The 15,130-nt window shown below is 42.5% G+C and overlaps 1 protein-coding gene across 2 annotated transcripts in view; it reads right to left on the reverse strand.

Annotated features, from left to right (window-relative positions):
- lrch1 (leucine-rich repeats and calponin homology (CH) domain containing 1) overlaps positions 1-15,130 on the reverse strand; it is a 108,928-nt gene that overhangs the window by 19,886 nt on the left and 73,912 nt on the right. The window contains exons 9-15 of one of the 2 annotated variants that reach the window (XM_034694431.1): positions 13,518-13,633; positions 11,607-11,677; positions 10,081-10,167; positions 8,456-8,533; positions 8,285-8,321; positions 5,945-6,017; positions 4,730-4,852 (exon numbers count right to left, since the gene is read on the reverse strand). In XM_034694431.1, the coding sequence (XP_034550322.1) occupies positions 4,730-4,852; positions 5,945-6,017; positions 8,285-8,321; positions 8,456-8,533; positions 10,081-10,167; positions 11,607-11,677; positions 13,518-13,633 (585 nt within the window). The remainder of the gene's footprint in view (positions 1-4,729; positions 4,853-5,944; positions 6,018-8,284; positions 8,322-8,455; positions 8,534-10,080; positions 10,168-11,606; positions 11,678-13,517; positions 13,634-15,130) is intronic. The other variant, XM_034694432.1, reaches the window with a different exon arrangement.

Raw genomic sequence — 15,130 nt, forward strand, 5'->3', positions numbered from 1 at the left:
TCTGGGTCGAGTCATTTCACAAGCTGCTTAACGCCTCCTCCTCCTCCTCCTCCTCCTCTTCCTCTTCCTCACTCTCTCATTTTTAATTTCCATCAGTCTCTCTGTCATCTGCAGCTCCTCTTCCCTGACGGGTTATTAAAATATTCTGGAGGATTTTATAAATCATCTTTTTCACACATACCTGACGAACGTGTCGCAGAATCCGCCTTCTTCTAGTGTTAATTAGCACCACCAGTCTCCCTCCTTGTAAGTCATAATTAAGTTATTTCCGTGTCTGGGGCTGTTTTTTGTAGTTAGGGGAAATAACAGCTTCATAATCGTGTGTGGATTGTTTAATTAAAACTTTGCCTCTGGTGTCGTCTGACTGACACGTCTTCCCGTCGCAGCGTTAAAAAACAAATCCCCTCCATGAATCAGTAAACATGAGAGTTAGTGTTGCTCTGGGATGTTTGTTGTCGCTGTTAAAAACACTGTAAGTTAGTGTGAGTGTTTAACAGACACGTGTGAAGTGTGAAGTGTGTGTGTGTGTGTGTGTGTGTGTGTGTGTGTTTCTACACGGCCGCGTGTGTGTCAGCGTGATAACATTGTGACTAATGCTTTACAATGGGTCCAAGCCTCAGGGAGAGTGACATCACCGGGAGCTGACATGCTCACATCATCATCAGCACCGCTCCCGACCTCATTAACAGCCAATCACCACCCTCTGTGTGTGTGTGTGTGTCCATGTGTGTGTGTGTGTGTGTGTGTGTGTGTACATGACGATGAAACACAGAGATCGAACATAGAGTCTCTGAAGGTTCGTCAGGCATCTGTTAACGCTCACCAGTTTTTACTGTGTGAACAGTTTAACAGCTCGACATTACTGCAACATATCAGAGCCTTTTATAGACCAACGGACCGAAGCACAGCTGGCCTCAGGGCACACACACACACACACACACACACACACACACACACACACACACACACACACACACACACACACACACACACGCCTGCGATCCGTCTAAAATGTTGGACTCTGTTCGAGTGGAAGTGGGATACTCCTTTAGGGACCATTATCTAACACTTAAAATATAAGAGCTAAAAATACACAGACTCATTCATATTACAGACGCTGCGTCCACACACGCGAACACACACAGCTAGAGAGACATCACACAGTCCTGACACGGCCTCTGCAATTTCAGGTTATCAGATAGCAGGTCACACACCAAGCTCAAGCCAGGTATCATAGTCTACCTGCAGCTTTTGTGCACAATTTAACCTTTTGATTCCTAAATTAAAGGTCACATTGTCTTTGCTTAAATCTACACTACCAGTCAAAAGTTTGGAAACACCTTCTCATTCAAGGGTTTGTATTTATCTTAATTATTTGAAACACTGTAGATTAATACCAAAGACATCAGAACTATGAAAGAACATATATGGAATTATTTAATTTTTTAAAAAGTGTTAAACAAAGCAGAATATGTTTTATATTTTAGATTCTGTAAAGTAGCCCCCTTTTTCCTTCATGACAGCTTTGCACACTCTTGGTATTCTCTCAGTCCGCTTCATGAAGTGGTCTCCTGGAATGGTTTCTCTCAGTCTGCTTCATGAAGTGGTCTCCTGGAATGGTTTCTAATGAACATGAGCCTTGTCAAGAGTTCATTTGTAGAATGACTTGCCTTCTTAATGTGTTTGAGTACACAATGGATAGCCCTGTTTGACTCCTGTTGTAATCCAGATTATGGCAAAACCAGATTATTTTATAGTTTTGATGTCTTCAGTATTAATCTATAATGTTGGAAATAATTAAAATAAATAAAAACCATTGAATGAGACGGTGTGTCCAAAATTTGGACTGGTAGCGTAAATACTTCAACCACTAGCATAGCAGTTCTGAGAACATGGAAGCAAAATAATCCCCTGTGTGGGGTGTCCTTGGTCTAACAATTTAAACGTGCATCCCACGTACAGAAGCTATAGTCCTCATCACAGTCCCCTTTCCTCTAATCCCTACATTTCCTGTCTCTCTTCAGGTGTTCTTGGCACAAATGCACCCCAAAAAACATTGATAAATAAAAATAAAACAACCAAAGTTGCATCTGAAGCCTAACTACTGTGAAAACGTAGCTTCTACAAGTGGATCTGAATTTGCTCCTGTGGTGATGTCACAACAGGAGCGATGTGTGGACAGGCATGCAAACAACTACTCAAGCAGTTCCCCTTCCTCCCACGCTATTGTGCTTTTGCTCCGGTGTTGCAGAGTCAAGATGTCAAAGGTTAGAGTCAGACACACTTACTCCTCTGTTATTGGCTGCAAAAAACATCATAGCATGTCTCTATTTTGCCCCAGCCGGCTACAGCTAATGCTAATGTGCTTGTTTGTGCACACAACGTCACCTTGCATGGACCGCTTCAGCAACAAGGGCGTCAGTATGAAGTAACACATGAAAGGCTCAAATTTGAACATACCACTCAGAGACATGCTGGCTGCAAATGTAGGACCATCATCTCCAGAGCTTTGTTAGAAACACACACACCTTCTGAGTAAACCACACATTAGCAAAAAGGTCATAACTACAACATGTATACATTCATGTCCTGGTGAATCATCACATCCTGAAGATGTTTGCTGGAGAAGATAAGTTGTCTTTTTTTTTTTTACTGCATTGATTAAAGATAATTACAGAGTGCACAGATTTGCACACACCCTGTATTTTATCCTTTCAAGAATGTTAAACTAACAGATTTTGGTGAGTGCTATAGTAATTAAGACACACACACACACACACACATACACACACACATACACACACATACTCCTACCACATGCCACAGTCACCACACACACAGTGTTGAGCAGCTGGAGATAAAAGCAGAGTGTGGTGTAGCTCCTCTTTGCCGACTGTCTGCTACTACTACTACCACACACACACACACACACACACACACACACACGTTTGTTTTTAAGTATATAAGAGGACTCTCCACGGTATAAAACATGTCCTTGACTCTAATCCTAACACCCCATCTACGCTACTGTTCATGCCTTCAACCAGAGCTCAGTTAATAAAAGTAGTTTTAAATTATGATTAAAAACAGCGGAGACTGAGCAAAATGTCCTCGTAATACATAAACGTCCTTATAATGCACACACACACACACGTGTTTGTTTTTAAGTATATAAGAGGACTCTCTGCGATATCCAGCATGTCCTTGACTCTAATCCTAACACTCCATCCACGCTACTGTGCATGCCTTTAACCAGAGCTCAGTTAATAAAAGCAAGTGTTCACTTTAAAATTGTGAATAAACGTAGTGGAGACTGCACAAAAGGTCCTTGTAATACATAAACATCCCTCTAATGCACACACACACACACACGTTTGTTTTTAAGTATATAAGAGGACTCTCCACGGTATAAAACATGTCCTTGACTCTAATCCTAACCCCCATCCATGCTACTGTGCATGCCTTCAACCAGAGCTCAGTAAATAAAAGTAGTTTTAAATTGTGATTAAAAACAGTGGAGACTGAGCAAAATGTCCTCGTAATACATAAACGTCCTTATAATACACACATACACACACACACTTAGAACACATGGCATCTTTTGCTGAACAAATATATAAATCAAACTCAACGCTCTGTCAGTTCACACCAAAGGGGGGTGCTGTTGAGTTACCACAGAAAACACACTCCAAAGAGTGAAAATGCAACAAAATAATACATTTAAATACTTTGTAAGCTTCTGTAAAATGTTAAAATCAAGCATAAAAATCAATTCGTACACAAGTATGTTTGTTTTTAAATATACGTGAGGGCCTGCCATGGCATAAAGCAGCCAGAGGGAGGCGCTGGTGAGTCACCGTGGGGAAACATAAAAAAAACAATCGCCAATACAGCCTTTGCAAAATACTAGACATTGCATACGTCTTTATATGAATATTACATGTTTTTTCCAGGAGTTTAGTCCTTTTCTGCACATTTGTTTTTCCATAAAAATCCAAATTTAAGGAATTGTCTTCGTGAAAAAGAGGAGACATGTCTCGCACATGTACGTGAAATGTACTTTAATGTCATGCACTTTTTAAGGCACGTCATAAAGGATGAAGATAAAACCTGACATGGCCAGAAATGTTAGCTCCAAAATGCTAATTTTCTATAGAGTCAAGCTACAGTGCAAATGTATTTCTGTTTTGAATATGTTGTGCTAAATATTGCAAGGTCCAAGGTTACCTCTTGAGCTGTTGTTTAGCTTCCCGTTAGCATTCACAGTAAGCATGCATAGTATATTCAGAATAACACATGACTTTCTGAACATACATACTGAGTGTATCATCAGTGTTGTTGAAATATATAGAAGAAACCTTTCAACAAGACACCACATGCTAATCACTGAGCTTCAGAGGGGCTTGTAGACGGATTTTATCACTTTTGGACGGAGTCTGGTTGCCTGATTCAAGTCTTTATGCTAAGCTAGGCTAACTGTCAACATTGCTGTTCAGACATGAGATATATTTCATCAATTCTGGTCAAACTTTGTAGTTGATTTAAGTTATTCATTATCTGGCTGCTCATAAACAATAAAGCTTGGACAGACAAAAGCGAATGTGACAGCAATGAAGCAACTTCCTCCAACCAATGAAAATGGTTAGAGGACAACTTTGACACAGATGCAGTTCCACGTGTGAAATCTGACCCTGCAGCATCCTGGTTAGTTCAAAGAGGCAGAACCTACCGCCACTGTGCATGCCTCCGTCATCACGGCTACGAGCTGTATCTCTATGGAGGGGCGAGGCCTGTGAGAGGAGGGAGGGGGCGAGACAGGAAGGAGGGGGAGAGCAGGGCAGCGAGGGCGGGGCTACAACCAGGAGGTGGGTGTGTGGTCAGAGACGCAGGAAGTGGGCGTGGCGTGTGTGTAGTGCAGGAAGGTGGGGGGGGGGGGGGGGGGGGGCACCATGGTGGATTAAGTACAGCAAGGCAAAGGTCATTTCACGGAGAAAACACACCCCGAAAAAACACCAATAACACCGGGATACAGATCCAGGAGGATTGGTCGGTAGGAAACAGGGAGATCGATGAGAGGCAGGTATCGACACATAGAGACACATGCAGGTTATTAAAGATGATTTTAACATTATAGATCATGCAGCAGGTCAGAGAGAGGAGATGAAAGATGGAGCCGGAGACACAGAGAGAAATAAAAACCACGAGCACCAGAGGAGGAAAGTGTGAAAATGGGGGAAACAAAAGACACAACATGAAACAGCAAAAACAAAAATAAAGGTTAGTGGCAGTTCACATTACAGATCACCTCCACATGCTGTTAGCATCATGTTAGCTTGATTAGCAGTTAGCAACATTTCACAGACTGGTAACAGTTAGCAAACAAAGGCTGGATGGCTGCTAGCTCTAAAACAAAATAAAGCATGGGACAGAGGTTTGCTGTGGATTCACAAATAAAGCCGACGATGCAGCGACCATGAAGCTGAGTCTGAGTCCGGCTTTAATCTGGAGGGTTTTTCACGCTTTGTGACGCCAAATTAGTTCCATATGTGAGGTTCATAATACAAGATACGACCAATAGAATCATTATAATATAACACTGAAATATTAGAGAGTTTAAACTTCAGGTTAGGAAGTCCTGGCGTGATTTAGGACAATGAGATGTCAAATTTGGAACAGATAAATGTTGATTCATTGATTATTTCTTACCAGAAGAACAAGTTGTGTTTGAGTACGGTGAGTTATTTTTAATAGACTTGTTATTTTCTACATCTTCTACCTTAATCAGCATGCTGAAGATCTTGAGTTTAATAATCTAAACTTCTGCAGATGATTTTGATTGCACCATATTTCTGTGCTTCACTTAAACCCTGAGATACACCAATTCAAAACTGGCAGAGACTGATTCTATTCACCCCTCCCCTGCTTTCGCCCCGGTGTAACTCACCTGATCGTGGTTTCAGTCCGAACACGGGGCTGTGGTAGGATGGAAGCCCGCTGAGTGGAGACCGATCATCTCGCTGAGGTGACAGAAATGTAAAGGAAGTTGTTCAGTGAGCAGTTCAGTGAACAATCATGATTTAATAAGTCGTGTTGTTTATCCTCTGCCCTGCAAAGACACTTTCTCCTGGCTGTTTCTGAGCAGCAGTGAAGACTCCACTTTGAGGCAGTTGTTGGCTTGTTTTTTTAAAGCGATATATCACAGGGTGGTTTCCACACCTCACTAAAAAGTCCACTTAAAGTTAGAGCTCAAGTAGCAAACTAGTTTAGTTTTTATTAAGATTTCAAAATATCCTCATCAGATATTTAATGATGGTCTAAAGACGTTTATGAGGGATGCATCCGGCTGAGAGTCTCCAGTTAACAGGGTCGCTGTTTAAATCAAAACACAGGCCGATCTCTGCCACGGCTTTTTGAGTTGAAAAGGATTTTAAAGCCGTGTTGAAACGTCTTTGCTACTCGCGCTTATCTCCTTTCACGTGTTGATTCAGTGAATCCATCTGTGATGAAATATAGCACCATCTAAAACAGGCTCTGGGTCAACTCTTTTTTCAAATTTCTTTTTGTCAATTTTTTTTTCAAAATGTTTTTTCTAAATGTTTTTCTTTTTCAAAAAAAAAATTTCAAAAAAAATTTTCAACATTTTTTTTGTCAAATTTTTTTTTTTCAAAATTCTTTTTCAATTTTTTTGTTACATTTTTTTTTTCAAAAATGTTCTTTGTCAAGAAATGTTTTTCAAATGTTGTTTTTTTTCAAAAATTTTTTTTCATTTTTTTCCAAAAGCCATTCAGTCATTTTTTTTCCCATCTGTGATGAAATATAGCACCATCTTAAACAGCGCCAGCTGAGTCTCTTCATGCTAACATGCTAACTGTTGTGTTGCTGATAATGATACCTGCCTGTCCGTCTGCTTCTATGGTGTCATCTGTGATGAATGACATTCCTCTTTGTGTTACTGCCCTCTACTGGTCTGGTGGTGTAGTGCATTTACTTTTTTTTTTTTCTCCATACGTCACTGGCCTGATTTGCACAATCTACCCAGGACTTCAGCCCGCGGTCGAAACGCAGACAACAATGGGGGCACAGGAACCTTTTAGTTCAGGGGAAAGTAGTTCTGGGGGCTAAAAGACCCTGGAACTCTTGGTTAAAATGCACCTTAAGCTTATCAGTAGAAGGGTTTCTTCATTGAGTGCTCATCCTTTCTTTCAGCACAAGTACCTTGTGTTTATCTCAAATGTGCACTACATGAGTTAGGTTTGAAACAACACCACTTACACAAAGTATTCACACATAAAGCAGCTAGGAGATAGCTAACAAAGTATCATGAAGAGATACAGCTCTGCCTCTAATCACTAAAACACATTCTGCTTTTAGATTCCAACACTTTTTACACACAATATAAAAAACGAAGCCAACCACTGGTTTTAAAGAGAGACGTTTCCTAAAAATATTCACCAGAATGCAGATTTTTTCAAATATTAGAGTAACATGAAGTTGTGACTGACAGTAAGTAGTTTTGCAGAGACTTACAGAGCTCCAGAGGATAACACAAAACCATAACACACAGTAAAATACACCTAAACAAGAGTTCACAGTCAGCACATAAACTATAATGTTGTGAGAAACAAACAGAGAACAGAACTGATCACACACCATCGACGTCTGTGTTTTAACTCTGAACATGACGACAGACTGTCAGGTAATAAGCTGAAACATGAAACATGTGGACTGACGTAGAGCCACGGATCAACACACTCTCACACTGCTCACATGTGAAACCTGCAGCCAGATGAAACGGGACACATGTGGAAGCTCAGCGTGGTTCGGTTTGATACGGACCTCACAGCAAACAGACACAGGAGTGAAGGTGTGTGTCAGTTTACTGTGAGGCGGGACTGAAGACGGGGACACCCTGAGGGGCGGGACAAAGCCTACATCCTGCCAGGTTTACCTTGATTGACATATGCCACTCATACTCCCGACATGCAAGCTGGGCCTCAAACCTGGCCTTCTCTAGAATCATCTGTCTCTTCTTCTGGAACTCATAGCCACCTTCCTCCGTTTGCTGCTACAGGGTGCATCAAACGTTTACTTAGTTACCTTCAATATGTCTCTGTGACTTACATACTTATAGAGTCTGAATATCAGGGGACAAAGACATCAAACAAGAGAGACACCATCTTTGACCCTGTGTAGACCTGGTTTATAGATGCTAACACAACCAAAACACGGCTGTCAGATATCAACCTGTACGCTGATGACAGTCTGATGTCTGTGCACACTGTACCTTTGGTGTGGTGATGCCGTCATCGCTGTCCTGCCCACTGGAGACAGAGAGAGGGAGAGGGAGAGGGAGAAAAGACAGGACATCTCATTATACAGAGAAGCAATGTGTAGCTTCAACTAGCATGGTTTTTAAATCTGAGACAGGAGTGATGGGTCACACAGTCAGTCTTACTTGAGCGACTCTTCCACGTTGACCATCTCCACAGGATAGAGCTGGACTCCAGTCAGGTCATCCTGCTCTGCGTTCACTCTGAAACACATAAAACAACATTATTGACATTATTTAAATTATTCTAAATGGTTATTTTGCAAAGGGAGAATAAAAACGTGCGATTTTAAGCACAGAAATTAATTTAAATTTGGTGGTATAGCTCTGTTCTCGGAGCTCCCTGCCCTTCCAGGTTCAACGTGGAAGGGTAAAGCCTGAGGCGGGGAGAGCACACCTCCCTGCTCTTTCGTCTGCATACATTTAAAGGTGACATATCACGCTTTTTTCATCAATATATATTGGTCTAAGAGGTCCCCAAAACATGTCTTTAAAGTTTATGCTCATAAAAACACTTTGAAATCAGATTTTGGTCTGCCTGAAAAACCCTCTTCTTCAGCCCTCCTGAGAACAATCTGTTTTCTCTCTGACCACGCCCCGTCAGGAAGAGGGTGTGGCCTCGGCTGTCCAGTACGTATGTTTACATGATGGCTGAATATACACGGCTGCTCACAGACCCGCGTTACTTCAACCCTCTGAATCTGATCCAGAATCTGATCCTGATGGAGAGGCGCCTGTAGCAGGACCTTTCTGGACCATTGGTCACAGATTTAGTGTTTCTTGTTGTTTTATTTATCAGTATGTCGACGTGTGTCTTGGTACACAGCTACTAACATGTAGCTATGTGGCTATGCTAACTAGCGCTAGCACTTTTCCATGAAAAATAAAAATCATCCACTAGATCTTCAAATCTGCAGACGTGGGGAGTAAAACCGACCTCTGCCAGAAAGGCAGCGGGACCTTTTCTGAAGGATTGGTCACAGATTTAGTGTTTCTTGTTGTTTTATTTGTCAGTATTTAGACATGTGTCTTGGTACACAGCTACAGGTATGACATGTAGCTATGTGGCTATGCTAACTAGCACTTTTCCATGAGAAATAAAAATCATCCACTAGATCTTCAAATCTGCAGACGTGGGGAGTAAAACCGACCTTTGTGTTTATTAAGACAGCCTACAACTAGCATGCCTCCCTCCTAAGCTCCTTGTTAGCACACATGTGTGCAGGGAATGAAAAACGGAGGAGGGGTTGAGTTGTATTTTATACAGTCTATGGGCTGAACAAGCTCCGAGCTCTGACTTCCTGTTACAGACCGGATATTGTTGTTACGCAACAAAAACACGGAAGTCTGAAACGGCTGGTTTCAGCACACATTTACAGAAAGGTGGAGAAATCAGAACAGGGGCAGAATGGATTATTTTCATTCTCGGGGGGTTTGTAGACAGGGACACATATTTCAGGTAGAGAACCATTAAAAAGTCCATTTTGCATGATATGTCACCTTTAAAGCCAAGGCAGGGAGAGCAGCAGCAAATACCTGCCTGTACTAACTCTCAGCTCAACGTTAATAAATGTTGAGAAGAAATGCTTAAATCTGCAGATTGTGATTTAAATTCCACATTGTGCTCATGAACAGAGCAAACGAGTCATGTTTTTCAGAACTTTTATTTTCTAAAGAATTTTTTAACTTTGCAAAAATAAAGATAGTGCATAGTTAATAAAAATATCTAAACTGAGCTCAGGTGTAGTTACCTGCTGGGGTCCTGCAGCAGCTCCACGGCCTCCTTCAGCTGGTTGATCATGTCGATGTGGAGCTCTGTGCCCCCTGTGACCTTTGACCTGTGAGCCCAGAGACACAAAGGATGAGTTTAAGTCCTCTATCCCTCTCTCCGAAGGTAAAGCCTTCAGTTATCAGGCATCTCTCCTTTGGAAACATCTACCAGTCAGGGTATGGGAGACCATCCCTCTCTACTTTTAAGAGTAGGCTTCAAACTTTCCTTTTTGATAAAGCTCATAGTTAGAGCTGGATCAGGCTTGAACCAGCTCTTAGTTATAATGCTATAGGCTTAGACTGCCGGGGGAACTGACACCCCCTCCCATCTCTTACTTTAACTCTTCCTGACGTGTTCAACTCCCAGCCACAACCCTTTGCAGCATGTTGTCCCTCGCTCTCTACTCCAGCAGCTCGAGTACTGACTAGAACGAGGAAGAGAGAGCACATCTCCTCCCTCCCGTCTGTTCCTTTAACTCTTCCTGTCCCATTAAAGTTCCTAACCATAGACCTTTCTGGAGTCCCTGAGCTCCCTTGTCTCGTAGGTTCCTCTGGATCTCTGCTGCTGTGGACGTGCCAGACTCCAGCTGCTACAACTACTACTATCCGTCTCCCCACTATCATCTCTCTCTCTCTTCATCTCCCTATATCCCTCTCTCCAACACGGTCTCAGCAGATGTGTGTCTAACATGAGTCTGGTCCTGCTGGAGGTTTCTGCCTGTTAAAGGAAGTTTGTCCTTGCCACAGTAACTTGCTAAATACTTATCAGGCTTGGACCAGCTCTTAGTTATGCTGCTATAGGTTTAGACTGCCACCCTGGGATCCTGTCTTTCCCTCTCTCTCCTCTCCCTCCCATCTCTTCCTTTAACTCTTCCTGTCCCATTAAAGTTACTAACCATAGACCTTTCTGGAGTCCCTGAGCTCCCTTGTCTCGTAGGTTCCTCTGGATCTCTGCTGCTGTGGACGTGCCAGACTCCAGCTGCTACAACTACTACTATCCGTCTCCCCACTATCATCTCTCTCTCTCTTCATCTCCCTCTATCCCTCTCTCCAACACGGTCTCAGCAGATGTGTGTCTAACATGAGTCTGGTCCTGCTGGAGGTTTCTGCCTGTTAAAGGAAGTTTGTCCTTGCCACTGTAACTTGCTAAATGCTGCAAAGTGCTCTGCTCATGGTGGATTAAGATGAGATCAGACTGAGTCCTGTCTGGAAGATGGGACTGGATCTGATCCGGTCTTGATGTTGGGTCTTTGTTAATGATAGAACATAGAGTACGGTCTAGACCTGCTCTGTTTGGAAAGAGTCTGAGGAGAACATTTGTTGGGATGTTAAATTAATCAATAAATGTCTGAATTGATAGAAAATACTGTTGATTATTAACTGTTGTAAACAAAAACAGATGGTTACAAGTAATATTAATTTAATCTTATAAATCACAATAATGCAAAGATTAACAATCGATTATGAAAAGTAGAAACATGAAGAACGGACAGATTTAAGATCTTACATTTGATCTGACGGCCAGTGTGAGTCTTCTTCTATCCTCAGAGGCTCGTCGAAGTCTGCCGCTGTCCGACCCTGCAAGCAAACACACATATTAACCAACATTAACACACACATCTGCAGCAGCTGCAGCAGTCACATGACCCTCAGACTCACTCAGCCATTGGCCAGGATTCAGAGACATTACTGCTTCCCTCTGGTACACAAACACAACAATAAGTTCACTGTGACAAAGTGTTTGCTCCTCTCAGGCCGCTTTTAAAGGGTTAACTGGAGAAATACTATTAGCTGTGATGACTTCGATGTCATGCCTGTTGTGTGTGTGTGTGTGTGTGTGTGTGTGTGTGTGTGTGTGTGTGTGTGTGTGTGTCTGTGTGTGGGCAGGACATGCTGTGACACAGGATTATGTAAAACACAGGAAGCATTGAAAGCAGCATCTCTTCATGAGTATTTTGGATTAAACTCTGAGTCTGAGAGTCTCGGGATCTGAACACACACTGATCCACATCCAGAGTGTGTGTGTGTGTGTGTGTGTGTGTGTGTGTGATCATTGTGTGTTTCGTGTCCACGCCTTATTTGGTCACAGCCGAGTCTGTCAGTGACTCAGAGGCTCTCCGTGACATCAGAGTCTAAAACCGGACCCGGCTCTCTTAACTCGCTCGGTCCTTCAGAACGTTAAAACTGAATCAAAGAGTTGTAAAGTGACAGAGAGCGACAGTTTAGAGTCCATTAGAGCCGAGGAAGAGGAGGAAGAGGAGGAGGAGGAGGAGGAGGAGGAGGAGAGAGTTCTAACTGAGGAAGAGTTTTATATAACTCCAACTCACTGAGACGAGGAATTATTCATGAGACCACCATTACTGCATCAATGATTAACAAGAGACTGAAACACACGGAGGAAGAGGAGGAGGAGAGGAGGAAGAGGAGAAGAAGAGGAAGTGGAGAGAAAAGAGGGCATGGAGCAGGGAGGAGAGTAACAGGAGGAGGAGGAGGAGAGGAAGGAGGAAGGGGGAGAGGAGTAGGAGAGAGAACATGAGGATGACAGGGAGGAGAAAGGGATAAGCAGGAAGTGAAAGGAGAGGAAGTGGAGAGAATAGAAGAGTGGGGAGGAAGGTGAAGAGGAGGAAGAGGAAGAGGAGGAGGAGGAAGGGGAGGAAGTGGAGAGAAAAGAGAGTGAGTAAGGAGAGAAGGAGGAGGAGCAGGGGGAAGAAGAGGAGGAAGAAGGGGATTAGAAGAGGGAAGAGGAGAAGTAGGCAGAGGAGAGGGAAGAGTAGTATTTGAAAGGGAAGAGGAGGAGGAGGATGGAGAGGAAGTTGAGAGAGAAGAGAGAAAGGAGGAGAGAAGGAGGAAGAAGAGGAGGATGAAGGGGAGGAGGAGGAGGAGGAGGAGGAAAAAGAGTGAAGAGAGAAGTAAGAGAAGGAGGAGGAAGGGAGCTAGAAGAGGGAAGAGGAAGTGGTGGAAAAAGAGGAGGAAGGGCAAGAGGATGAGCAGGAAGAGGAGATGATGAGGAGAAATGGGACGAGGAAGAGGAGGAGGGCAGTGGGGGACAGATAAGAATGAAAAAGGAGGGAGAAAAAGAGGAGTAAAAGAGACAGAGGAGACGGAGACAGGATAAGGAAGAGGAGGAAAGGTAGGCGAAGCAGAGGATTGGAAGGGAAGTAGGAAAATAAAGAGGAGGTGAGGGATAGAGGAGAAACAGGAGAATGATGATGAGGAGAGAAGGGAGGAGGAAAAGTACAAGGAGGTATAGAAGAAGACAAACAAAGGGAGGATGAAGGAGAGGAGGATGAGGAGGATGAGGAGGATGAGGAGGATGAGGAGGATGAGGAGGAAGGAGGAGGAAGGAGGAGGATGAGGAGGATGAGGAGGATGAGGAGGATGAGGAGGATGAGGAGGATGAGGAGGAAGGAGGTCTCACCTTGATGTAGTTGACGAAGCGCGTGCTCAGAGCAGAGTCTCTGTAGCTGAACTGATCCCTCAGGGCTTCCGTAGGACTCTCCTCTATCAGCCGCACAGAGTCCGAGTTTGTGTCCGCTGAAAGATGAAGAAGAAGAGGAGGAAGAAGAAGAGGAGGAGTGAAGGTCTGAGCTCAGAGCCTGTTCACACTTTAATAAACTTTAACATTCTGTGTGTTTTCATATTCAGTTCACGGCTAACGCGCCATCGTTCTAAAACAGAGATAATAAGACCGATAACTCAGACGCCCGTCTCTCCTGAGCTCACTGAGTCTCTCCATCAGCTGTGACCTGATTCAGGATGATTGAAGTCTATTTAAACCCAGAGTCTGGGGACCTGCTGCTCTGCTCTAATAGAGTCTAACAGACCAGAACACACACACACACACACACACACACACACACACACACACACACACACACTCAACTCAACTCAACTCAACTTTATTTATATAGCACCTTTCATACATAGAAACATGTAGCCCAAAGTGCTTCACAGAGTAACAGACAGTAAGAAAACAACAGCAATGGTAGAATTATAGAAGGCATGAAAAAAGAAGAAATACTTAAAAAAGAAAAGAAAATCAACACAGTAAAATTAATAAAATAAGTAAGAGTGGAAATAAAAGTTAAAAATAAGGTAGAGTTAACGAGATCAGGTGAACACAATAAATAAATAAGATAAATAAATACATGTTAAAACAATGGTTTAGATAATAATGATGAAAATAATAAAAATGATAATAAAATAATAAAATAATAATAAAAATAATAATAATAATGATACTGATAATGCAGTCCAGGGCTAAAATAAATTACTTCACATTAAAAGCTAGATTAAAAAGGTAAGTCTTAAGTTTACTTTTAAAAACACCCAGAGAGCTCGCCGTTCTCATGTCCAGAGGCAAAGAGTTCCACAGCCTAGGAGCATAAAAACAGAAAGCCCTCTGGCCGGTACCTGTGTGAGACACACGAGGAACATTTAAAAGGGAAGCATTCGAGGACCTCAGTGATCGGGCTGGAACATAAAATGACAGGAGATCAGTAATGTATGGAGGAGCAAGGCTGTTAAGAGCTTTAAAAACAAGTAAAATGACTTTAAAATCAATTCTAAAAGAAACAGGGAGCCAGTGCAGAGTTTTTAAAAGAGGAGTTATGTGGTCAGTTTTCTTTCTCCTCGTTAAAACTCTAGCTGCAGCGTTCTGAACAAGCTGCAGCTTTCTGAGAGATTTTTGGGCAGGCCTGTAAAAAGGGAGTTACAGTAATCAATGCGGCTTGTAATAAAAGCATGAATTAAAATTTCGGCATCTTTCTGCGTTAAAAAAGGTCTGACTTTTGCAATATTTCTAAGATGATAAAATGAAGTACTTACGACCTTGTTAAAATGAGCATTAAAATTAAAATCTGGATCTAAAACCACTCCCAGGTTTGTGACCTTTGGTTTAATTTGACTGTTAAAATCTCTCAGTGTAGTCTGGAGTTGTTCTCGGGCTGCTTTGGGTCCTATTAAAAGAATTTCAGTTTTGTCTTCGTTTAATTTTAAAAAGTTCTTGCTCATCCATACATTGATGTCAGA

The sequence above is a fragment of the Notolabrus celidotus genome, chromosome 10, assembly GCF_009762535.1.
Source record: "Notolabrus celidotus isolate fNotCel1 chromosome 10, fNotCel1.pri, whole genome shotgun sequence".
NCBI lineage: Eukaryota > Metazoa > Chordata > Actinopteri > Labriformes > Labridae > Notolabrus > Notolabrus celidotus.